The following is a 26,763-nucleotide window of genomic DNA, read 5'->3' as shown; positions in this document are numbered from 1 at the left end:
ACATCTGACATTTGGCTTGTGTGAACATTAGCCATCACGAATGCTGTACACAATTGGGGAGCCATGGGGTTGGGGAGTAGAAGATGGCCTGGGGTGTAGAGAAGGTAGAGTTGGGGAGAATGATTAGGAGGCTCTTGCAACAATAGTTCACGTAGGTAATGCTAAAGACCCGATCAAAAGCAATGGCAGTAGGTATGGTGAGGAAGAATTCCAAACATTTCAGTTGTAGAATCAATTGGAGTGGTGACTGATGGACAGAGAAGCATGGTTGGGATGCCTCCAAAGTTTCTAATATGAGTAACGGAGTGACCAGTGATGAAGTTATCAGAATTTTAAAATACAGCAAAGGGGGCAGGTTTTGTGGGGAGAGTGGTGCTTTTTATTTTTATTCTTAATGTTTATTTTCCTTCAGTAAGCTCCACACCCAAGGTGGGGCTTGAACTCACAACCCCAAGATCAAGAGTCCCGTGCTCTACAGACTGGGCCAGCCACGTGCCACATGAAGTGGGGATTTTTAATTGGGACATTCAGTGGAGAAATCCAGGAGACAGATAGTATATTTTGAAATTGTTAGCATGACTAAGAATCCCTAGAATAATAATAGTTTTAAGAGTAATTCACTCCCAACTTCTTAGGTTCTCTCTCCCATTTATCTTACTAGCTGCTTGTACTTCCCTAGGTTCCAACTCTTGGATTCTAAAGGTCAGTTTTGAGAAGCAACGTAGAAAATGGAGTGGAGGATCCAAACTTTGTTTTAGGTGAGCGGTACTACCTCGCACTTCATATGGTAAAGGAAAATTAGGTTAGGTCTCAATTCTGCGGTCTACCAACTGTGGAGACGTAGATAAATCAGTTCATATCTCTGCCCCGCAGTTCTTTGTTTTCCCATCTTTTAAATGGGGTTAGAAGAATTTACACATGGGGAGTGGGTGGGTCAGGACTCGTTGAAAACACAGGAATAGCCACAGAGACGTCTGAATTCCGTGGATCTTAGTGATACTATCTCTCTGTGAAAGACTCCACCCCAAACGTACTGACCCTGAGTGGGGTGGGGCCCGGGAATCTGTATTTTAGTAGTTCCCAGGTGATTCAGATGCTCAGTCAGGATTGAGAACCAAGGACTCTTTCCAGCCCTTCTGTTCTCTGAACCACTTCTCCATTTCCTTCTGGTCCCAGAGATTTCCAGCTCCCGCAACAAAAGGAGCGGAGTGAGGAGGGGCGAGAAGGCGTCAACAAAGCCCGGCCGGCCCGGGTCCCAGCCTCTCCCGGGCCCTCTCCCTCCCAGGGCGCCCGGCGCCGGACGCTAGCCGCCAGCCGCCACATTACATAACGGGCCCACGGCCCGCTCTCGCGAGGTTTCCACCCCCCGCCCCTCCGCCCCTCCTCGCTCCACGTCAGAGGGAACCGGGCGGAGCGGCCAACATGGCGGAACGCAGGCGACACAAGAAGCGGATCCAGGTAGTAAAGGCGGGCCCCGGGGTAGGGGGGCTTCAGGGCGCTCGGGAGCAGAAGAAGCGAGGGAAGCCCCCGGAAAGGCGAGCGAAACCGAGGGCAAGACGGGGTGGGGGCTCCTCCGCGAGGCCTCGGGGCGCGGGCTGCGTCGTTGTGAGGGGCCTGAGGGGGGGCGGTGTTGGCGACGGCAAAGACCGAGGCGGAGGTGGTGGGGCAGCGGCGGAAGGTAAGAGGCGCCGCGCTCGGAATCGGCGGCGGAGGCGCGTCCGCCTGCCTAGGATTCCTGTGACTGCTCCGGCCCAGGCCTCCTCGCGAGCTCAGACACCGACCTCCCCGGGCTCCTCCCCTCCCTTTTTTCTACCTCATCCTCTCGCCTTAGTTATCCCGAAATTAAGGCCATGGCAATTAGGGTAGGAGGAGGCGGAGGGCTGACCTAAAGCGTTCGGTTCTTTGTGCGCAAATGGGAGGAACGTAGGTGAGGGAGTAACCTCGGTTTGGTCAGCTGCCCCGGGGGCCCGGGCGACGGTCTGGCAATCCAGATGTTCAGTTGCGTATATCCTCCTTTCTCAGTGTTAGGAACAGGCCAGTTGAAGCTTTCCGGCTTTCTTCCAGGCGACACGGTGTAAATAAACACAGCGTCGTTGGTACTGCGACGACCTGGTCGCGCCCAGAAACCTCTCACATGCCAGTGTGCCGGCCCCATAACCTACATAACATGCCTCCCCCATTCCACATGCCTGTCATCTGTGCCCATCTTCCCTGCCGTTTTCCCCCTGTTGTTCTAGCTTTTTGCCGAGAGGATTAAACACACGGAACGTCTTAGACTCAGGACGATTTCTGTTAGTCGTTGCCTCCCAAGCTTATCTGCCTGAAAACCTTCCGACGGCGTCATAAATGGATAAAATGTTGTGAGTTGTTACGATGCCAATCACACATTGTGACACTCATCGTTGACTTTCTGTGTCTTGGTATTTCATTGCCTAGAAGGACTTTTTTCTGTGTAATGTTTCGTTCCTCCATTAAAAAAAAGAAAATGTATCACTTAATTGGACTACACCAGAGGTGATTTGAGCCATGCACGTTAAAATTCTCCTGAAGACCAGGAAGCGCTAGGGGGGAAAAAAGATGCCAGCGGCCAGTAAATTTGGAATTGTGGGATTGGGCAGAAGTAAGAAAGTCTTCCGAGCAGAGCGCAGAAGAGAATCAGAAAGAGACAAGTTCCCCCGGGTTCCAACAGGTCATCAAAGCAGGGTTTAAGGGGATTATGGAAGAAGTTTCTAATGACCCTGTTCCCAGTGGCAGGATTTGGTGTTGTCGTACTTGCATTAGAGTTTGTATTGAAGTTGCCAGTCACATGTGTACTCACCGTACGTGAACTCACACACAGAGTGCATTTTATGCCCTTTAACACACATATTTGCCCGGTTTCAGCTTTAACGTTGTGAAGGTGAACCTTACTCACTTTTGAACGGCGGCTTTTTTTCCCCGTCTCGGTCCTGTCTTAAAGAGTAAGGTAGGGGCGCCTGGGTAGCGCAGTCGGTTAAGCGCCCGACTTCAGCCAGGTCACGATCTCGCGGTCCGTGAGTTCGAGCCCCGCGTCGGGCTCTGGGCTGACGGCTCAGAGCCTGGAGCCTGTTTCCGATTCTGTGTCTCCCTCTCTCTCTCTGCCCCTCCCCCGTTCATGCTCTGTCTCTCTCTCTGTCCCAAAAATAAATAAATGTTGAAAAAAAATTAAAAAAAAAAAAAAAGAGTAAGGTAGATGGAGAAGCTGTGTGGTGGTGGTTGTGTCAGGGACCTAAAGCTGGAGCCAGAGTGTTCTGTTTGCACCCTCGTTTCACTGGTTACTGGTTGTGTAACTTTGGGCAAGTTACTTAACTTTTCACCTCGACTTACAAATTGTAAGAAAGGATATGTACCTCGAAAAAAGGAGAGGTGGTAGGGTTGTTGCAGAAATAGGTGAGTCAGTGATTTGCTATTGAAGATTATAGACGTTATTAGGAGTGTTTGGCCTGTAACTCCTTCCTTTCCCCTTCTGCAAAAGGATGAAAGGTTTGGGTTGGCTGTTTTGGTTTCTGTGAAGCACTCTGACGTCCTGAAGAAAGATTAACAGCTGTCCATTCAGTGAATAAACCATCACCTTGTGAATTCCGTAAAGTATAGCTATTTATCCACTGCTGTGAATTTGGGGATTAGATACATATGTGAGGATCCGATTGTTAAACATCAGTTTGGCATATTCCTAAATAAAAGCATATTAACATTTATTATTCCCATCCTGGAGGTTTACACGTAGCTGTACTAGCATGTTGTAGAGATCTTGGGAGTGCTATTTGGAGTACTGCTGTGCAGTGTTAACAAACTAATACAAGTGTACAATATCTTACAATGTCCTTGGGTTCCCCCCCCCCCATCAGAAACTGTAATATTGGCTTCACTTTGGACAAAAAGATCAAGTGTAATGTCAAAGTTCAGAGTTTAAGTCACAGAAAAGATTCTTTTATAAGAGTTTTGGGCAAAAAAGTCTGTAATATCAACTGAGTTTCCTGTTTGTTACTTGATGTTTCATATTTAGAAAAGATTCTTATGTTTAATAAATTCAGGTGACCTTGAATTGTAATTTTACATTGGAGGAAATGATTGGTATAATATCAGAGTTTGGAAAAGTAGCTAATTCATTTGCTTTTTCTAGTGTTACATAATTTCAGATTCTGATATCCCATCAAAGTTGGAAAGAAGGGGACTATTTTGTCACACTTTCTTCTTGGATTCACTTGACTGATCACTGAAAACTGGAAGTGAGCTACATGTTTATTAATGTTAGGAGATTTTAATGATTGAGATTCTCAAATGAGAGTGATCTCAATCCAAATTAATGAACCATTTGAAAATAAATAATTTTAAGATTTAAGAAATGAATTATGCAAGTTTTAAAAAATATACAGTATGTGCATATTGGTTAGCAAAGTGCTTACTGGTTTGGAATCCTGGTATCATGAAAGTTTAGAGTTGAGAAGGATTTTCAGATAGTAGAATCTGTTTGGAATCCTTTTGCACAAATGCCGTTCTTATGGGAAAAGCAAGATGGTAAAGCCCTATAACCTGGTACCCCCTACCATTATCCCATACTCATCGTCCTTAAACTATTTTTAGGACCTACATCTAAAAGTATTACTAGTATAAAACTTACTGATCTAATATATCACCATCATTTTATGGATAAACTAAGGTTCAGTGAGGTTATGTGACTTGACCCAGAGTCAGTCATCAAGGTAGTAAAACCAGATTTAGACCAAGTCTTCTAGTTCCCAGTTGAGTGTTCTTTATACCTCCCCAGTGGTTTAAAAAAAAAAAAAAATTCGGAAATACTTTAACCCTGAAGTCCTTATATTAAATAATATAACATAAAGATTTAACATGACTTGTCCCTGCTAAAGAGAGAAACCTCCCATTTAGTATTCTGTTGATGTGTATTCGGTTGAGTGTGGGGACATTTAAATGGCTTACTAATTCTTAGAACTTTGGTAATCTGTACCTCAGTTAATTTTATTGTACCCATCTGTCTTCCTAGCAGTAAAACCCTGACATGTCATGGGTCTGTATGCTTAATTTCAGAAAAGGGAAGGAAAGAGAAAGTTTGTGACTATATAATCTGACTCTCTGAGACCTTCTGAAGAAAATAAGACAGAACCCATGAAGCCAGTCCTGAGTCCGAAAACTCACCCAGAGGCTTACTGGAGGGCTTGCAATAGGAGTCAAACACAGAAGGGCACTGTCATAGTCAAGATACAGAGACTCTTGTGAAGCTTTATTAGTAACATGCTGTGTGACTTTAAGCAAATAATTTACCTAAGTCCCCCTCCAGCTTTCAGGTTTTACTCTGTTAATCTATTTGCATTTCACAAATATTTTACACTGCTTGCATGAAGATACGAATTTATAATTTGTTAACTAACCTTTTTCTTTTTTCCTTACTTCACTTGACAGACCAACCAAACTTATTTCTAATGAATGTAGCAATTAAAAAAATTCTGCAACAGGGGCGCCTGGTTGGCTCAGTCAGTTAAGCGTCCGACTTCAGCTCAGGTCACGATCTAGCGGTCTGCGAGTTCGAGCCCCGCGTCGGGCTCTGGGCTGATGGCTCGAGCCTGCTTCCGATTCTGTTTCCCTCTCTCTCTGCCCCTCCCCCTTTCATGCTGTGTCTCTCTCTGTCTCTAAATAAACGTTAAAAAAAATTTTTTTTTTTAAATTCTGTAAGATAGAAGACTGGCTTTTTTTTTTTTTTGTTTTTTAAGTTTATTTATTTTTGAGAGAGGGACAGCACGAGCAGGGGAGGGGCAAAGAGAGGGGGGCGGGAGAGAGAGAATCCTAAGCAGGCTCCACGCTGTTAGTGCAGAGCCCAACACAGGGCTCAAACCCACAAAACTATGTGATCATGACCTGAGCTGAAACCAAGAGTTAGATGCTTAACTGACTGAGCCACCCAGGCACCCCAAAGACTGGCTTACTGACTCTTGACCTAATGTTTTTTCTCAAAAAAATTCTTGTAACTACTGGCTAAAATAAAATATAGCTAAAAATGATAACCCCTATTTCATTACAGTATTTGCATGTTGATCTATTCTAAAGTAAAAATAGTATTTAAGTAATTTAAAGAGTGTTCTAACCAACTTATATAATTTTGGGTTGTGAGTTGCAGCAGCCAGCATCTTGGTATTTGGGTGCAAAGATGGCAGTCTAGCCTCAAAAACCTTATTGGCTCTTTGCTTTCTAAGACATTTGAGCTCATTCATTGAGCTATAAAGTTCTCTTCATTTAAGTGTTGATGAGCTGGCTTCTCTCTCTCTCTCTCTCTCTCTCTCTCTCTCTCTCTCTCTCTCTTAAGACTTTTTACATGTTTTTTTTTTATTTATTTTGAGAGAGAGAGAGGGAGAGAGAGAGACTCCCAAGCAGGCTCCATGCTGTCAGTGGGGAGCTCAGTCTCACAAACCGTGAGATCATGACCTGAGCCGAAACCAAGAATCGGACACTTAACTGACTGAGCCACCCAGGCACCCCTGGCTTCTCTTTATTATGGTTGATACTATTCCCAAAAGGCCTTCACCTTTTTGTTAGAAGGTTTCTAGAAAAGTTATGAAAATATTCTGAAGATTTGTTCACATCAAAAGAGGACAAAGAGGGGAAGTATTATAGTCTAATGCGTAAACAGGAAGAGAATAAGACTGTTTTATACTCTTTAGGCTTTAGCAGGGCAGCAGTGAGAGTGAAGACTCCATGGCAGGATCTCTCTAACCAGCTTCCCATGGTCATGTTCTCTTGGTAGTCTTCTTTCTGGCTTCTTCAGGCTTCAAAGCCAGAATCTTTCTATCTGGCTTCAAAGCCCCAGCAGATGGAACAAATTCTATACTTTTCTCTTAAAGGCATTCTACAATATGATAACTTATATGTGGTATAATGAACATTTCATAATATTTCACAAAACACATTGGAAACCTATTAAGATTTGAACTTGAAGAAGGAGCAAGGAAGGTTATCAGTTGTGTTACACCAATATCTTGATAGAATTCACTACATTTCTAGGGAATTACTTCAAGGGAAGTTATTGATACTTTTTAATAAAAAAGTAACTGGACAAGTAACTGTATCTACTTGGGAAAGATTATCCAAGTCCATATTTTCTGGGTCTCTTCTGTTCATTGTTGCTTAGTAGTATCTTTAATTTACCAAGGAGGGAAAAGGAATAAAAGTAGATTACTTGAGTCTGTCTTGATGTTGTTAGAAGAGTTTGGTGAACTTTGAAGTTAGTTGTTAAAGTGAGGTTTAAAAGTGTTATGGATTCATGTAGTATCAGATTCCCTACTGTATAATAATAGGATAAATAGACTTTTCCATTTCTTGTGTATCCTCATATCAGATTTTACATGTGATGCCTCTGTCAACAATCAGTAGATGAGTACATTTATACCTGTGTTTAGTAAATGGTTTGATTGGGTGCTAGTATGAGTATAGACTTGTAACGCCTAAAGTCGATGTGCTTGAGAAATATGTATGATATGATTTCGGAAAATAACAATTGCTATTTTGTATAATTATAACAAAAGATAGGTATCATGCTTTACAAATTTTGGTATTAACTGAAGCGCCTAAAGGTATTCTAGGGCATACACTCAGTAAGTATGTATTTGAACAATTTATGTTTATCTAGACTTTATTTCCCATGGTTATTTTTAATCAAGCATATACAGTAATAACTTATCAGTTAATTACATAAAACTTTACATTGACAACAGATGTATCAAATGAGAAAAAAATTGAGCATAGGTGGGTGTGATAATAAAATAGAATTGGTTTCCATAAGCCAATTAGTAGTAGTTCATTATTTTCAACTATTTGTAATATTACTTTTTGGAATACACAAATATATAGGATATTATTTACTAATAGATGAGCCTCTTAGAAATGCATTGTATTATTCAACCAGAATTTAATACTATCATTTAACATATGATACTAACATGTTAATATATGTTAGTGTGATTTCAAAAATTGAAATATAGGGGTGCCGGGGTGGCTTAGTTGGTTAAGCGTCCAACTCTTGATTTTAGCTCAAGTCATGATCTCACAGTTCATGAGATGGAGCCCAGTGTAGGGCTTTGCATTGATAACACCAAACCTGCTTGGAATTATCTCTCTCCCTCTCTCTCTGACCTTTCCCTGCTTGTGCACGATCTCAAAATAAATATTAAACACACACACAAATTGAAATGTAGATTTTTTCACCTTTTAGTGTGTCAGAAAGTATACTTTGTGGTTCAAATCATTATGAACCTTGTGGTTTTAGTGAACTGGGAGTGTTAACTTTTGTGAATTAATTTTTGTTAATAGTGGTAATTTTGAAATGCAATGTTTTCAAGATTCTACTTTTGTATGATACATATTTTTCTATATAAAACTGAAGGTTTTTTATTCATGCAAATATTTGGTTTTTACTGTAGTCTTCATTTGGATTGAATAGTTTGAACTTTTAATTTTTATTGCCACACATAACCCACAGATGGGGTACTAGTAAAGTATAAGAATCATACACTGTTAATTGGGCAACTGGGAGAAGAGGATTTGGAAAATGCAGAGTAAGAAATATGAGAAGTAGCTGCCAGGTGATTTAACAACCAAAGTACAGGCTTTCACTTCATCCAACAAGTTACTCCTTTTCAGGATAAAATTGAAGCTGGTACTTTGGTTTGTTCATTGTTCCTCGTTTTCATCAAACATAACTGAATTCAGACTTAACTGAAATTTGTGGGAAAACTGACATAAAGACTGATAACTTGGATTATTTTTTCTATTTTGTGTTATTAGAATGTCTTATCTAAAACATAACTGTCTTTAGCATTAATTGTTTTCAGCATCTAGATTCTTGGCAGATAGTTCTTTACGAATATTTGGCACTTCATTTAAGAAACAGACCTTCCCGAAATTACTCACATTTAGATTATACATTGCTGAGAATATTGCTTGAGTGCTCTCTGTATCATGCTTACATATGTAATTAAAGACAGTACTTTTGTTTTTGTACCTTATAGCACTACAACAACTTCTAAAAGTGTATCAGATGTATACAAATGTAGATTGCCTTCATTTTCTTCAGTATATAGGTGGGGAGAATACGTACACAGGAGTAATTGAAAGGGAAGAGAATACACCTCTTTAGTATCTGAAATAGTATTCTTATGGCTCTCACACTGGGACAGATTTCTCTGGTTAATTTGGGAATTCCTCCTGTAGTTTGTTGTCCATTGTTCAGGGTACGTAGCTTTGTTAAATTTAACATTTACTTATGGCACCTGTTTCTACTTACTTTGACATTTGGGCACTCACTACTGGCAACCTCTTAATCTTTTAAATTACTGCTTTGTGGCTTATAAAAAAAGACCGGGCAAGAGTGAGGTGAGCTAGTACAAAGTAGTTACCATACTGGAAAAACAACTCAAAAGAAATGCCTTAGCTGAGGTGAAGAGGCAGGTTTTGGCCCTATTAACAAGTATTTGAAAAACATGTAATTTTTTAAATCTCTATTCTGTCTTTTGTGTATATTATCAGGTCTCCTCCAGAGAAGACTTGAAAGAAAGGCTTATACTCCACTTTAAAAGATTTGTAGAACACATATGTAAATCCAACACATGAATTTGTGAAGTAAATGATTACACTAAATATTCTTATTTTGCAGGAAGTTGGTGAACCATCTAAAGAAGAGAAGGCTGTAGCCAAGTATCTTCGATTCAACTGTCCAACAAAGTCCACCAATATGATGGGGCACCGAGTTGATTATTTTATTGGTAGGATTATATCAGTAAAATTCTATTAGTGTACATATTTTATGAAGATACCAAAATTTGAGATATGTAGACATTTTAAAAGTGCTTTCCAAGTATTATACAAAGATGCAGCTGGGTGATGGACATATGGCAGTTGATTATCCTGTTCTTGCCTTTTTTGATTGCAAATGTCAATAGTAAAAAGACAAAAGAAAGTGCTTTGTAATAACACTAGTTGCAATTTTTTTTAATGGGATTTATTTTCACTGATAATACTACAGTTTGTTCCGATAGTAAAAGTACTTGAAGATAATCTTTTTGTAAAACTCTGGAATAGAATTCAATGGGAAACAAGTTTGATGGAACCAATGTAGGAGCTTTGGTTCTTCACATAATCCAAAGGACCTCATTATAAGCTAATGTCATCTATAATATGGCCCTGTAGCTTATAAATAGTGGTTGAAAAAAAATAATATGAAAGTAAAATAAATGCTAGTCTCATCAGACCTACTATATTTAGTTTCTTCTTGTGATAGCAGTAGATTGTTCACAGAGCTTATTTCTCAGTGGGTCACGGTAAACTTGATAACAGAATTTCTATTACTGTCAGGGGAAGATTTTTGGTTTGTTTATTCTACATTTAATTGTGATTATGTGATAAGAATGATACTTATATTGATTTTAAATGTTTTTGTCTAGAACATTTCCACATAATATATCTGGTCTTAGTTCATATTTTTGAATGTCAGTTATTTCCCAACATTACTTTAAAAAGACCCTTATTGCTGTGTTTCACAAATTTAAGTTTTGAGGAATTGTTTATCTATCATGATCATGTCCGAATTAATTTCCTTTGAATTTGGTTTTATTTTCTGATGCCAGAATATGTTATAAATTATTACTTAGACATAAATTCCCATGTATACATAATTTAAAATGATAAATTTTTTCTTTAGCTTCAAAAGCAGTGGATTGCCTTTTGGATTCAAAGTGGGCAAAGGCCAAGAAAGGAGAGGAAGCTTTATTTACAACAAGGGAGTCTGTGGTTGACTACTGCAACAGGTAGTGTTTATTTCTTAGTGATGGATAACATAAGTAGTGATTTCAAAATACTTGCCATAGTCCTAAAGCTCCTTCCCCATTTTTATCATTAAATGTGGTGATACTAGAACGTAGCTCAAACAGAGCTTTTTCATGCAACCTGGATTTTTTTCAGTACCTTTGGAAATGCATTTATTTGGTATTAGACTATGATATTTTCATAATTTTAATTTGTATTATATTACAATTATACATTTGCCAGGCTGACCGAGCTGAAAGGTCAGCAATACAAATCCTATACCGGTGTTAAAAGTAATCAAAAAAAGTCTTTCTTTTCTACGCAAATGGCTAGGGAGTCTTTCCCAAAACTTTGGCAGGGATTCCTAATAGACCTGCTATATCTGGGTGGTTTGTTTTTGTGCCTGTATGGGGTTAGTCAGTCAGGTACCCTTCCTTATTTTGTTGCTGATTGCTAACGTATTCCTTGTAAAATCAAGGCAACGACAGCATCTGCCTTTTCTTGATTCCATGGTGAAGCATAGATAGTTCAGTAACATATCCATGTTTTTCATAATAGGTACTTCTCCTTTGGGAAAAACTTCTGATGGTGAGTGGTATACAAAAACCACTTTCCTCTGAAAATAAATATATTGATTTTTCTTTCAGTTTTTTCTCTTGGCTTACTTACTAAAATAATTAGGCATATTTATTAAGATGTTAATAAACCAAATTTTGTTTTTATCACTGAAGTTTACAATTGGTAGGAATCTTACATTTTAGATTATTTTATGTTTGGTAGGGAGATACACATAGTATTTGCTAATATGTTGTTTAATGGCATTTAAAGTATCAGTCACATGACACCCCTCTAAAAACCACTGTTTCCCAACCTGGTTTTAAAACTGAAGTTAGGGGTGCCTGCGTGGCTCAGTCGGTTGAGTATCCGATTCTTTTTTTTTTTTTTCAACGTTTGTTTTTTTTTGTTTGTTTGTTTTTTTAATTTTTGGGACAGAGAGAGACAGAGCATGAACGGGGGAGGGGCAGAGAGAGAGGGAGACACAGAATCGGAAACAGGCTCCAGGCTCCGAGCCATCAGCCCAGAGCCTGATGCGGGGCTCGAACTCACGGACCGCAAGATCGTGACCTGGCTGAAGTCGGATGCTTAACCGACTGCGCCACCCAGGCGCCCCACGTATCCGATTCTTGATTTCAGCTCAGGTCATGATCCCAGGGTCATGGGATTGAGCCCCACATTGGGCTCCACACTGAGTATCAACCTCTCTACCTCTGCTCCTTTCCTCAGCTCACTGACTCTCTCTCTCTCTCTCTCTCTCTAAAACAAAACGAAATAACAAAAAATAAAACTGTGATGTTAAAGAACTATCAAATATTTCTTAAAATTCTTAGTTGCCAAAAAGTAGAGTCACTGTTGGACCCTTTAGAAACAATGAAAATTTCACTGTTGGGGCAGGAATAAGCTAACAGTGATGTACCTGGTATTTTTCTTTACAGCCATTTCTGTAGAGCTCTAAAGTGCAAATTTCTCTGCCTGCCTCAAAAATAGATTTTTGTTTTACATATGGTGTGAAAATTAAGATACTATACATGAAAAAACAGAGAAGCTAGGTAATTTACTCAAAAGTAGTAGAGCCAGAATTCTAAATCCAACACTCTGGCTCCATAGTCCATGCTCCTAACCACCATGATATACTACCTCCTCCAACAAAATGATGATGCATTTAATGAAGCAAATTAAGATGAAGGGTTCATCTGTCAATACTATTTGAATATTCAATCTGTGAGCCCAGAGAGAGCAGCAAGTATTAATCCACATCTCTTGTCCTTTTAGGAGCCTTGATCCCTTGTTATATGAAGAGCCTTAAAGACCTAGAGATATACTCACTTTTCGTTGTAGATGTTATTCCCATTCATGCCAGGTTGTTTGTGTCCTTTCTACATGGAAATAGAGAAGCATAACTACCTAAATGTTTCAGAGCCACTTCTGATAAGCCATGGCCAGCCCTCGTGGGTTCCATCCTGACTACAAATAAAACCACAGAGATATTTGTCTAGTCTCATTTTATGAAGTTGATCAGTAGACTTGAGGGAGTCTGAAGAAAAACAAAACAGGAAGATGTAGGATGATACACAGAGCAACCTTTTCTAATGTGCTCTGTGCCTCATAATGGCCTGCTTTGAGTATGAATCTAACTCTGCATGTGACTTTGCATCTCCAACCCACTACTCCAGTAATGTCTTTCTCACTCTCATTCATATACCACACTCATTCTTTTCTGGTCTTTCACTGATCATAACCTGCCATTTTCCCCAAATGGTTTTTTGTCAATCCTGCCTGCCTCTCAATATAAATATCCCTTCAGTTCTGTCTCTGCCATGTGCTATTCCACAGGTCCTCCAGCCCACATTAATCTTTGTATCAAAGGTTCTATAGCATTTATAAAGTTAGTTCATACATTATACCCCTTAGCTATTTTAGAATTGTTGCATATGAATCAGTTTTTAAAATTTCCTGCCAGCCATATCTGAAGGCAGTTACAGGACTATTTTCTGCTTTAGTGTAACTCCATAGCAATTAGCACGGTGTGGGCATTTAATAAAACGTTACCATTGCTACATGGGTGAAAGTCTTAAACATGTCTGGCTTCAATAAATGTTTGTTAAACCTGAAAAAAAAAGTAAGAGGTGAGGAAAAAATACAATTTAATGACTTTGCATAAGCTGCTTTTAACAATCCCATTTGTGTATTCAGCAGTTATAAAATATCTGTTGTATTCCAGGCCCCAAGAATACAAAGATGACTGTGACTTGGTCCCCACCTCCAAAGTACATATTCTAGCCTTTTAGAGAAGACTCATGACTAATTACAATGCATTGTGTTCTGTAAGGAGGACAGGGATGAGAAAACGTCAAGAGTGGCTTCACAGAGAAAAGGTTTAATCAAAATTTGAAACATAAATAGGTGATTACCCAGCAAACAATGGGAGAAAGGACAGTCAATCCTGGCAAAGGGAGCAGAACATACTGGAAGAAGGAAGTAGTTCTGTGGAAATGTAAGAGAGCTTTGTGTGAGTGATTTGTACTATATGATATGTTAAATAAATGAAGGCACTGGTTTTGTTACAATAGTAAATGTCATCTCACTTTTCCAGTCATAGGGTGAGTTGAAGTAGGCATTCTCTAAAGACCTGTCAAGGAATATGTCAATAAGTTTACTTACTAGTGAATAGATTGATGCTATAATGTAATAATATGAAACCAAAGTATGTGTATGTATATTCTGTAACTATTAAATGAAATTCAAGGTTTTGCTATAGCAAAGTTTGCTTACTTTGAGTACATATATTCCAGGCACCATGCTATAAACAATCTACATGTGATTGTGAGATAGAAATTTTACTAAAATTAAATAATGCACCCAAACCCACATAGTTAAGTGGTAGAGGTGGTATTTGAGCTCATGTACCTGAATATGACTTGTTCGACACCAGTTTTATTGTTTAATAGTCTGCATTTGACCCTTGAACAACCTGAGGGTTAAGGGATGTCAACCCCACACAGTCAAAAATCCATGTTTTTAACTCCCCTCCAAACTTAACTACTAACAGCTTTCATTGACTGGTAGTCTTACCGAGAACATAAACAGTTGATTAACACGTATGTTGTATATGTGTTATATGCTGTATTATAAAGTAAACTAAAGAAAAGAAAATGTTATTAAGGAAATCATAGGGAAGAGAAAATACACTTATAGGGCATACTGTATTTATTAAAAAATAATCCATGTATAAATGGACCTGCGTAGTTCAAACCTGTGTTGTTCAAGGATCAACTGCACGTGGGTGGCAGATACTAATGGTACAGTCTGTGGGACATTTCAGACAGTTGCAGAGTTTTATGCTATGTAGATCTGAACAAGTAGAAGGCCAAATGAGAAGACCTAGAAATTAGTTTTGTGGAAATGTTCATGGAGTGGACCCCAGTTGGGCAGCAGAGTAAAGGCCAGCCAGGCAGTTCAAAACAGAGGCCTCAGAGGGCACAACATAATGACCAGAAATAAGTGGTCACTGGACAGGAAGAAAGCACTTAGTTAAGAAGGGGTATGATGTGCTGGAGCAGGCATTAGTGGAGGTAGTGGAGGTAGAAAGGTGGGCAGTCAACAGGCACAGATGGTGGATTGGAGACTTAGTTTGTATGTTGTGTTTGGTAGTTGTACATTATCAAGGAAGGAATGGAGAAGCAAATCAGGAACTCTGAAACTGGAACATAAGATTTGAAAGGATGGCTTTTAGGTAACAAAAGTAAGGGCAACTCATTTTCTTGAGTAGGATTGTGAGGCTAGAAAAGAACTACCACTTAGATTGACTTAATTTAGGGTCTTCTAAGCTCATCAGATGAAGAAATGAATAAAGCAAAGATATCTTAAGTAGTTTATACTAGTAAAGGGAGCAAACAGACAAATTATGTATTAAGTTAGAAGATGAATGCAATGGCTAGGATAACAGGAAACAGGAGAGAGGATGGGGGATGGGTTTATAATTTTAAACAGGATAGAGCTAGTTGAGAAGGTAACATTTGAAGGAAGTGAGGGAGTGAACCAAAAGGACATTCTTGTTTGAGGGAAGAGCATTCCAGGCAAAGAAGGGCATACAGAGCAAAAGCCCTCGGGTAGGAATGTTTAAAAAAAATAATTACTGAGTAAAGAACAATGCACTGAGAGAAATTAGTGAAACAAGGAATACTTGGTGTTTTGCCAGTATATTGTACAATTTTCAGTTTGTTACTGCTGTGGTTGTTTTCAGAGTCCAGGAATATCACCTTAGGATATTTAGTTATTCATTACTTAATTGAAGATATTTCATAATAGTGGCAGGCTGAATCGTGAGAGAAAAAAATAACATCAAGGAAGACTGCTGCAAACACGATTTAGATCATTCAAATCATGGGCACATTTTTAATCTGCTAACATTTCTTAAACTGTTTTATTTATTTTCCCCTTCTATCTGCTCTTGAATTTGAAATTTAACATTAAATAAAGAAGCATCTTGATTTACTCTTAATTCAGAGAAAAGTTTCATAAGGATAATTCCAAACTTGTAATCTATTATATGTAAATTATATGGTTGAAAAATAAAAATTAGGTGAAAAACTTATGTAATCAAATTGGCACTACATGTTTTGATTAGAGGTGGGTTGACTATTTTTCCATGGATTTACTAGTTGTAATTTCTTTCATGAGTTGCCGGTGTATATTTGCTCATTTTGGGGGGGTGGGGGCAGAGGGGTTAGTGTTTTTTCTTTTCAGTCTATATCTATATAATTGATAAGGAGTGTAATTTCATGCCATTTTTCCCATAGGCTTTTAAAGAAGCAGTTTTTTCACCGGGCACTAAAAGTAATGAAAATGAAGTATGATAAAGACATAAAAAAAGAAAAAGAGAAAGGAAAAGCCGAAAGTGGAAAAGAAGAAGATAAAAAGAGCAGGAAAGAAAATCTAAAGGATGAAAAGACAAAAAAGGAAAAAGAAAAAAAAAAAGATGGTGAAAAGGAAGAATCCAAAAAGGTGATTTTAGCTAAATTTAAGTAAAAATAAAAATTATTATTTGCACATGATCACTGGCATATGAGCATTTTTGAAATGCTGTGCAGCAACCATTTAAGATAAATATATTAGGGTTCTTACAAATACCATGGTTGAGAATTTTTATTTCTGTGTCTCAAATAGTGAAACTGTTTTTGACTATGAATGAATGTCTTATTGTTTTTGCTTTTTGTGTTTTTTTTCTTTTTTCGTTCTGCTTAACTTGTGTTTTAATAGGAAGAAACTCCAGGAACTCCTAAAAAGAAGGAAACTAAGAAAAAATTCAAACTTGAGCCACATGATGATCAAGTTTTTTTGGATGGAAATGAGGTGAGCATATCTACTTTATAAATAGAAATCCAGTTTTCCATAGGAGTCTTTAGAGTTATCTGTGATGACTTTACTAAGAAAACAAGTAATTTTGGTAAATCTAACCACATAGACACTACTTTTTAAAAAAAATCAATAATTTCTCTGAATTAGAGTTACAAAAAATGTATAGAATATTAGCCAGAATTAGGTTCAGCTGTCTGTGAGTAATAGGAAACCTGAAATAACAGTGGCTGAAAACAGAATAGATGCTTGTTTCTCATCAGTTAAATCTGAAATGTAGTAGTACAGCTATGGCAGCTCTATGGTGCAGCTGTGTGGGGCAATTAGTAAAGGTTACCTTATGGTCCAAAATGGCAGCTAGCCTTATATCTGCATCCAAAGGAAGAAAGGAGAATGAGGAACATGCCTCCTCTTTAAGGACATCTTCCAGGAGGCTAGCAGTTGCATTTCTGCCTGGATTACCATGGCCAGAACCTCGTCACATGGTCATGCCTACCTGCAGTAAAGTGTTAAAAATGTGTTTTTTCTACTGGTGGTCATTTGCCTAGCTAAAATGCAGGATTTCCTTACTATCAAAGAAAAAAGAGTAGAATGGTTAATGGAGGGCACCAATAGTTTTCTGTCTTTTATATTCAGACTATACACTGACTATACACTACTTTAGAGGCCTAAGATTTTCCATGTTACTTAGTGCTTTACTCAAGGAAATTGTATTTATTTCTTTTGTAATGGAAGATTTGTGTGATGGTAGCCTTCCATGAAGACTACTTAATTTAGTCATTTAACCAATACAAAAACATTAGTTATATACTGGCCATTGAATTCTTGTGAATTTCAAGGCATATTTCTTTTTGTTGTATCTAGTACAAAAGTAGTATATATAAAGTAGTGGTTCCTGGAGCTATGAGTTTGAAATTCTGGGAAAGCTTTTCAGAAAATATGTGCTCTTGGCTCATTCTAGACATACTTGCAGGAGAATCTGTAGTGTGGAATATAAGGGTGGCACATGTGTGTAATTTGTCTGACGTGTCCCAGGACAATTCTGATGTGAACCCTTGGTTAAGAACTACTAGAAGAGAAGATCACAGTTCTGCCCTAATGTGAAAGTTCAAACACCTTCAGTTAAACATCAAACATTAGCTATATGCAAGGACATTATAGGTGCTTGGAAAAGCATGATAAATAAGATAAATTCTCTTCTTGGAAGTGCTTGTAGTCTAGCAAAGATACAAGCTTTTAAACATATTACTGTATCATAGGTTGGTGACTGTTAGGATAAGAGAACATCAGTTAAGAATAGTAAATTTAAGGGGCGCCTGGGTGGCTCAGTCGGTTAAGCGTCCGACTTTGGCTCAGGTCACGATCTCGCGGTCCGTGAGTTCGAGCCCCACGTCGGGCTGTGTGCTGACAGCTCAGAGCCTGGAGCCCGTTTCGGATTCTGTGTCTCCCTCTCTCACTGACCCTCCCCCGTTCATGCTCTCTCTCTGTCTCAAAAATAAATAAACGTTAAAAAAAATTTTTTTTTTTTTTAAATAAAAAAAGAATAGTAAATTTAAGACAGGATAAGGAGGGTCTGGAGACCTTGAACATTTGAACTAAGTTTTGAAGGATGATTGGCAGATTACCAGGTACACTGAAGGAATGTACAGGTCTATTAGGTGAAGGACACAGCCTGAGCAAAAGCAGGAGTGCTTGCATTCCTGAAAATACTATATTTTGTTCTATAGAAGGCAACATGCTTTCAAATTTTAAAAGTGGGAAATGTCTTTAAAAACTGGATTTTTAGAACGCTAACTGGCAGGTGTGATGTCTATGGGTCTGATTTCTAGGGGAAATGTGCAGTTAAAAAAGAAGAATGGTGGGCGCCTGGATGGCTCAGTTAACTAAGCATTCGACTTCGGCTCAGGTCATGATCTAGTGGTTCATAAGTTCAAGCCCTACCTTGGGCTCTGTGCTGACGGCTCAGAGCCTGGAGCCTGCTTCAGATTCTGTGTGGCTTGGGTCATGTGATCTTGCAGTCATGAGAACGAGCTCCTCGCTTTATGTGGAGCCTGCTTGTGATTCTCTTTCTTCCTCTGCCCCTCTCCCCTGCTCACATGTATGCTCTCTCTCTCTCTCTAAAATTAAAAAAAAAAATTAATTTTTTAAAAAAGAGAAATGGAACCCCCAGTGTTAGAAATAGAATGAAATCAAAGACAATAGAGTTCTGGTCAAAATAGAATCAGGAAATGGAAGAGTAGTGATATTTATAGAAACTAAGAGATAAAAGTAGGAATTTTAGATGGTGATTGGAGCAGAGTTCTGATTGATCTGAATGAAGTAAACTTCTCTTGTGTAAAGCAAATCAAGCTTTAAAGCAGTGGTTCTCAGCTTATGGGCTACAGACTCTCCACAAGGGAGGAGGCAATGAAATTATTGCAGTTAGTCATGGAATCTTTATGTTCACTAAGCATGGATCTTCATTAATGATTCTTTGTGTTTCATCAGTGAGAGGGAATAAGGTAGAGTTGATTGCTGCTGGATCTGTAATAGGGCCTGGCTGAATCTATCTTAACTGTGCTCTTAGCCCAGACTGCTTCTCCTTATACCAGTGTGCACCATTACATTAGGAACAAAAAGTTACACAGTTGCTGCTCTTTGGGTGAAAATAAGCAATGGTTTGCACACACGAACAAATTGTTAAATGCATGCAAGTACATGGAAATTTATTTAAGTGCCTTAAGGAATTTATAGTTTAAAACATTTTTTTTTTCCTAACTGAATAAATACCCAAAGAAACACTATTCCTGAAAGAAGGGTCTTTGGAATTTGTTTTCTTATAAACTTAGTTCTTATATGTGAAGAAGTTGGAAGTGACTGTTATAGACGATACAGAATTAAGCTTAACTTTCTAATGTAACCTTAAGCACTGGGGTTTCTTGATTCTTCTAGGTATTTGTGTGGATATATGACCCGGTTCACTTTAAAACATTTGTCATGGGATTAATTCTTGGTAAGTACAATCTCTAAAATTTAGAAAGGAAAATTAAAATGCAAAAGCCATAGAGAAAAATATTTAACATAAAATAGTTTTTTAAAAGAGGCGTACTTGAAATAAGGTCAGAAGATTAATGACAAGCTGAGAAAAATATTTACAAGACATTAAAGCAAAAATGAGATTAACAACCTGGTAGAAAAATGGTAAAGGTGGTCCACGGGTAAAGAAATACAGTGATCGATAATCAGCAATAAGGTAACTTAGCCTTGAAGGGGTTAAATAACTTGCCTAGAGTTACTTAGCTTATAAATGATAGAGGTAGAATTTGAATCCTGATCTTTCTTGCTTTCTGAAGACCTAGAACCAGACTTCTGATTTCTTCTGATTATTCCATGTGGTCCCATTGTACTTAGAAAAAAAACTGGAGATGCTTGTATCCAGTTTCCCTAACTACCGAAAAACCATCAGAATACCTGCTGAGCTTTCCAGTCTGTAGGTGCCAAAGCTTCACCCCAGACTCAGAATCTTCAGAGTGGAATCATTTTTTGGTTCAGTGTTGTTCGGAGGTTGTTTGTTTCGGCTCCTCTAGTTAGTAGACAGATACATTCAGACAATAAGACATTGCTTGAAAGCAGCAGCAGTTGATCATTTAAGGAGCTGACAATGTCACATTTTTAAACAACACTTTTTTTCTAACTATATGTAATTTATACTAGAAAAATCCTAGCCTCCAAGAGTAATAGTTAAAATGTTAGGTTGAGCTATGTGAAACGGCTGATAAAATTTACCATTTTCTGTCTATAAAAATGGCAATTTCATATGTCTTAATATGTTTATATTTCAGTTTTTCCCCCTAGGAATATGATGACTGTTATTGCAGCCAAGCCATTTAAGTTTTAATCTAAAAGTTCTCTATGTAACTTTGTCATTTCTTGTTCTAGTAATTGCAGTGATAGCAGCCACCCTCTTCCCGCTTTGGCCAGCAGAAATGAGAGTAGGTGTTTATTACCTCAGTGTGGGGGCAGGCTGCTTTGTAGCCAGCATTCTTCTTCTTGCTGTTGGTAAGTACCATTAGTAAATTTGACCTCAGTAAGGAACATACCAAGCAATTTGGGCTATAATCTGGAGCTTCAAGTAAAGCTTAATTGCAACACTAATGTAGGCAAATCAAGGAGTATATGGACCTACTTTTTGGGTCATATCCCAAAACTGACTCAGGCTTGAGGTAGAATATGTACCTGATTAGATTTGGTCTGTTGTGAAGAAAGTAATGTGTCTTCATCTGCATGTAGATATGGCTTAAAGTTTAGCTATCACAGAAACTAATATTTTTACGATGGTTGATGATTTATGAGACATAATCCTTTTAGTAAGACATTTTTGTATTTTGACTTAAAGCAAATGAAACTTGTATTAAATACTTAAATTGTATAAGCTTAATAAATATATATTCAATTCAGTAAATGCCATTTTGGGGAAAAATTTTGCACCCGTGTACCAAAATAAATTCTAGATGCATTAATGTGTTATAAATGGTTTATAAAAATCAAACAAGGAGACATAAGTAATGTTTTTTTTACATGCCTGGATGAATGGGGTCTTTATAGCTAAAGACAAAACAATATAAAATAATCTACTTCAAATGAGGAAATTAAAAACAAATGATTAACAAATAGCTGAAAAATTCTTATCACTAGTAGTCAAACAGTAAAATTAAGATAACGGAACAGTTTTTTGCCTGTTTGATTAGGAAGTTTTTTTTGTTTGTTTTGTTTGTTTGTTTGTTTGTTTTGGAATGGAGATACTCAGGGCTCCTGGATGGGTCAGTTAAGTGTCCAACTCTTGATTTCGGCTCAGGTCATGATCTCACGGTTCTGGAGATCAAGCCCTGCGTCAGGCTCCATACTGACAGCATGGATCCTGCTTGGGATTCTTCCTCTCCTCTCTGAAAATAAATAGATAAACTTAAAAAAAAAGAAAAGAAATGGAATCACTCAGTGCCAGGGAAGATCTGACTGAAAGGAAATGCACTTAAATATGAAGAGTGGTGGTAGTTGTGAATAATTTTAATGTTGTTCTTTATACTTGTCTGTATTTTTTACAATGAGTGTATTACTTACCATGGGGAAAAAAAAATTATTTTACTTAAAATCCTAGTCTTTGAAGATATTTCCATAAAGGGTAGGCAGATTTAAGTTAACTTTTTTACTTTGAGAAAGAAGTGGAAGTTTTTCTCAGCTTATCTAAAGCTGTGTAGTGATATTTAAACTTACATACAGTATATTATTCCTTGATCCACCTAGATTTTATATTGGTATATGGTACTAAGTTCTGATTATTTTCCCTAACTGACAAATCCACCTTTCCACCAAGGCATAAGAGAGTACTTCCTATACAAAATTTAAAAAATCACATTATTGACCTAATATCTGTTGTTAGAGGACATACTTTGACCAAGATTATCTGAACTGAGCAAATGTTATTCTGAGGTTCTGTGATACATAATAGATTGCTGTGTTATAAAGCATTACTCCTATAGTCCTAGGAATTTGCCTCTGCGTGACCCTTCACCCTGGACATCAGGGTGTCCTGAGTTAGTGCCACTAACTGCACCCTGTAGCTTATGTAGTATTTTCATTCAGTTTATCATGTTTATGGGCTTCTCTTTTTTCTCTGTGATCTCTGACTGTGTGAAGCTTTCTTCACCCACCTTTCATATTTTCCCTCTTCTAGCTTAGTCACCTTCAGAAAATACTCTGATGGTTCTGCATGTAACACAGTGCATTTGTGGGTCAAGAAATTATATCTAAGATTGTGAAGCAGCTAACTAGTGGTAGTATACTACCTGCATCAAGAATGAGAAGCTATATTAGGGCACCTGGGTGGCTCAGTTGGTTAAGCGTCAGACTTCAGCTCAGGTCATGATTTTGCGGTTTGTGGGTTCGGGCCCCGCGTCAGGCTCTTTGCTAAGAGCTCGGAGCCTGGAGCCTGCTTCAGATTCTGTGTCCCCCCCACCTCTCTCTGCCCCTCCCCCGCTCACGTCCTGTCTCTCAATAATAAATAAATGTTTTTAAAAAATTAGAAAAGAAAAGAATGAGAAGCTATAAATTTAAATTAGTACCTTCTGGCTCTCAAATCCCTGAAAATTTAGAAGCTCTTTCTTTTTGCTCTTTATTTTTTTTATTTAAATTTTTTTTTCAACGTTTTTTATTTATTTTTGGGACAGAGAGAGACAGAGCATGAACGGGGGAGGGGCAGAGAGAGAGGGAGACACAGAATCGGAAACAGGCTCCAGGCTCTGAGCCATCAGCCCAGAGCCTGACGCGGGGCTCGAACTCACGGACCGCGAGATCGTGACCTGGCTGAAGTCGGACGCTTAACCGACTGCGCCACCCAGGCGCCCCTCTTTTTGCTCTTTAAAATATCATTTTTTCAGTAGTGTTTTCTATCATCTTTCATTTTAAATATCCTATGGATTTAAGTATGCATTATAGTTTAAATAATCTTGTAAATTAAAGCAGAAAACAAACCCAACATTTTGTTACTTCTCTTAGGCACTAGAGTTCCAAATATACTTTCAAATAGTTTTGATCTGTAGCTGAGTTATAAACTGGATATTTATTTTATATTATCCTATGAAGTATTATATATTAGTCAAAATTCTATTTGGTGCTACTCTGAATATGTGTAAGACCTTTGGTGGTTTTCTAAATGCGTCCCGTTTAGTATAAGGATGGTATGACAGTACATATCACAATGGTTTTCCCATGATTCTTTCACTTTTGCCCCTGGTAATCTAATGCCCCATAGAGGAAGAACTGTAAAACCTGTTAGGATTCTGCTATGCCCAGTTTATATATGTGGAGAATTTAAGTTTCATTTGTGCCATTTCCATATTGCTTTTCGTTGGATTTGAGCCAAAATTTCATATTATGGACCACTGGTCTTACAGCCCTACAAAGTCTATAATAGTATCATAATTTTATTTGGAGAAAAAATGTGCAGCCTCCTTAAAAGACATTTCTTTTTATCAGTGGAATTTATTAATAAATCATAATTGCAAACATATTTGCCATTTCTGTTTGTACCACAAAAGACATTAATGTGTACAGTCTTTCAGAATATTTATGTTCATTGTGAAAATAGAAATTACTGCTTCCTAAAAGTCAAGGCAGCTATAACTATTTCCTTTTATTTACTCAAAGCAGAATAATGGAGGAGGCACAAATGGCTGAGCTTTTTGCAGACCTGATATGTAACAAAACAAAACAGGAAAATCACATAGCTCTGTATAACTGGTAGATGAAGAGAAAACTATATGAAATACTAGGGTTTGTGTTTGTGATAACTTATTGCTCTAAACTTTAAAATTCTCAAATTCTTCCATTATCTAACCACAGTTTTCAGTTTGAGTTTTGAGAGTAACCTCAAGTGCTATTTGTTTAAGCAATCTTTGCTTTGTTTCCTAATATTAGGAGAGGAATCATCCTTAAATAAGCAGAAGTGACATAGTTAATTAACAAAATTGTAGCTAGAAAAATGTTCTTTTATTGTTCAGAAGTGTGTAATTTTACTTAGAAGACTCACCATTTAGGCAGAGTATGCACATGTCTTGGATCCATGATATATTTAGGGCCCTTTGGAAATGTATTTTTATTTCTTTTAAAATCAGCAGTAGTAATATATGCACATGTATATAACAACCTATGCAGGATTATTTTATATGTCTACTACTATGGTCATAAAGAGTATAATTTTTAATATTTTTCTACAGAGTAATTGCCTCACAAAGGCAAAAGTGCCTGCTAGGAAAGTCAGGGTGCAGCCTTGCTTTTTCCCTTTTAAAGGCTTCTTAAGATATCCTTCATCCCTTATTACTCTGTTCCCTTTTTCTTACATCAGAGTCTCATGCATACTGAAAGATCTAACTCATGGCTGTGCTTGTTGATATACGATGTAGTCAGGTGTGCCCTCAGCATCGGAGCAGAATGTTCTGTGCCTGGAATACTGTGGTTGCTGCTAGATTAGTTAGGATTTCATTGTTTGTATATAAGGTACATGTAATGTGCAAATAATAAACTGAATGTTTCTTCAGTGTTTTATTAATATTCCTTGCTATCCGAGTCAATGCTTGAATTATTCAATTAGAGCCATTTTTCTCCTATAGCTCGTTGCATTCTGTTTCTCATCATCTGGCTCATAACTGGAGGAAGGCACCACTTTTGGTTCTTGCCAAATCTGACTGCTGACGTGGGCTTCATTGACTCCTTCAGGCCTCTGTACACACATGAATATAAAGGACCAAAAGCAGACTTAAAGAAAGATGAGAAAGCTGAAACCAAAAAGCAGCAGAAGTCCGACAGTGAGGAAAAGTCAGACAGTGAGAAAAAGGAAGATGAAGAGGGAAAAGTAGGACCAGGGAATCCTGGAACAGAAGGCTCGGGTGGAGAACGGCATTCGGACACAGACAGTGACAGGAGGGAAGATGACCGATCCCAGCACAGTAGTGGAAATGGGAATGATTTTGAAATGATCACAAAAGAGGAACTGGAGCAGCAAACAGATGATGGGGATTGTGAAGAGGAGGAAGAAGAAGACAATGATGGAGAAACAACTAAATCTTCCCATGAAAAATCATAATCTGACTAATTTGGGACTAAAGTGCAAGAGGTTGGATTTTCTATGTTGGCTGATCGTCCTAATGTACACATGACATTTGTAGCATTCTTTAAATCCATTTGCTGAAATGTATTTGACATCCAAGCAATTATATTCAGTCCTTCATTTCATAGAATACTATTATTGGTACAGTCTAAAGCCATTTATAAGTTGTATCTATTTGATAATTTTACAATAAGTAGGTCTTACTTGTTTTGATAGTTATCAAAGATGCATTTTCCACAATGATATTTAGATTAATGGCATTTTTGATAGTTGTATGGCTTTTTACTGTTAGATTAATCAAAATAACCAAAAGGGATAAAAGAGAAACACCAACATTTCAGATTACGCATAGTTATGTAGCCATTTCACAGTTTCTTTAAAATGAAATGCTTAAACTCCTTGTTCTTGATAGTTAAGCTTTGGTTGATTATAAAAGTATACCAGGGAATTTCTGGGATTCTGAGTTAGCAGGGTTCAAAAGCATTTTGTGGAAACAAGCCAACTAGTAATGGTGCAGTAACACTTTTAGTTTAGCTACAAATTCTCCTTTTCCAACTTAGGAAATCCAAACTGATTTGTACATCTGACTCAGAGAAAGATAGTCATCTCCAACAGAGAAAGCAAACAGCACTGGTTGGAAGGTGATGGCTCTTCCCATTTCCTTGTCGTAAAGTAAAATGTATTCTGTACATAATTTACAAATAAACATTTTATTTTAATTGTTACTTATTATTTAGACATTTTTCTCAACACTTAAATTTGTAAAATTAAGACCATGTAAGGGTATGTTTTTAGAGAAATGGAAGTTTCAATAACCCACAGAACATCTGTGCTCTTTCTACAGCAGCTTCAGTTTTGTGCCAACATTCCATGTATTTGAATATGAGTTAAAAAGATCCTTAATAAATAAGAGCAGACTTAAAGTAGCTGTTTGTATGCCTTAATGTTCATTTTGATTTATCTTAAATCGATACATTCAGAAAGGAGGTACTGTATTACCAGACCAGGAGGCACCTCTATGAAAGATAATTTACTGTTCTAAAATAATCCATTTGAAATAAAGAACATAAAAGAAAACATAAGAGAACCATTGGACTCTTAAGTGCTTTGAACTAGTTTTGCAGTTTGATTTTATGCCTTGCATTACCTTAGTTACAAATCTTTCAGAAAAATCTGGTGTTTACCTATGAGCATAATATCATTCCTTGGATTTAGACACTTCTAAAATGATGATGAATATTAAATTATTTTCCTTCAGTCACAGAGCATTTTGCTTTGTAGTTCAAATAGGTGTTGTGGGTAGGTTTTTTTTCTTTAGGCTGTTTCCCATCTAGTGTTTGACTAAAGATGTTAAATTTTTCTAATTGTGAAAAAAGGCATTTTCT

At 37.7% G+C, this 26,763-nt stretch overlaps 1 protein-coding gene across 1 annotated transcript; it reads left to right on the top strand.

Annotated features, from left to right (window-relative positions):
* The first annotated feature begins 1,306 nt into the window (after nt 1-1,306).
* Nucleotides 1,307-26,304, top strand: SEC62 (SEC62 homolog, preprotein translocation factor). The gene is made up of 8 exons (XM_003991924.6): nt 1,307-1,458; nt 9,677-9,785; nt 10,721-10,826; nt 16,182-16,386; nt 16,642-16,734; nt 19,669-19,729; nt 20,656-20,775; nt 24,882-26,304. The coding sequence occupies exons 1-8, from the start codon at nt 1,423-1,425 to the stop codon at nt 25,352-25,354; spliced, it is 1,203 nt and encodes a 400-aa protein (XP_003991973.3). The 5' UTR covers nt 1,307-1,422; the 3' UTR covers nt 25,355-26,304.
* The last annotated feature ends 459 nt before the right edge of the window (nt 26,305-26,763 follow it).

Source organism: Felis catus, chromosome C2 (genome assembly GCF_018350175.1).
Source record: "Felis catus isolate Fca126 chromosome C2, F.catus_Fca126_mat1.0, whole genome shotgun sequence".
NCBI classification, from domain to species: Eukaryota; Metazoa; Chordata; class Mammalia; order Carnivora; family Felidae; genus Felis; species Felis catus.
This window is presented reverse-complemented; position numbering and strand designations above follow the sequence as displayed.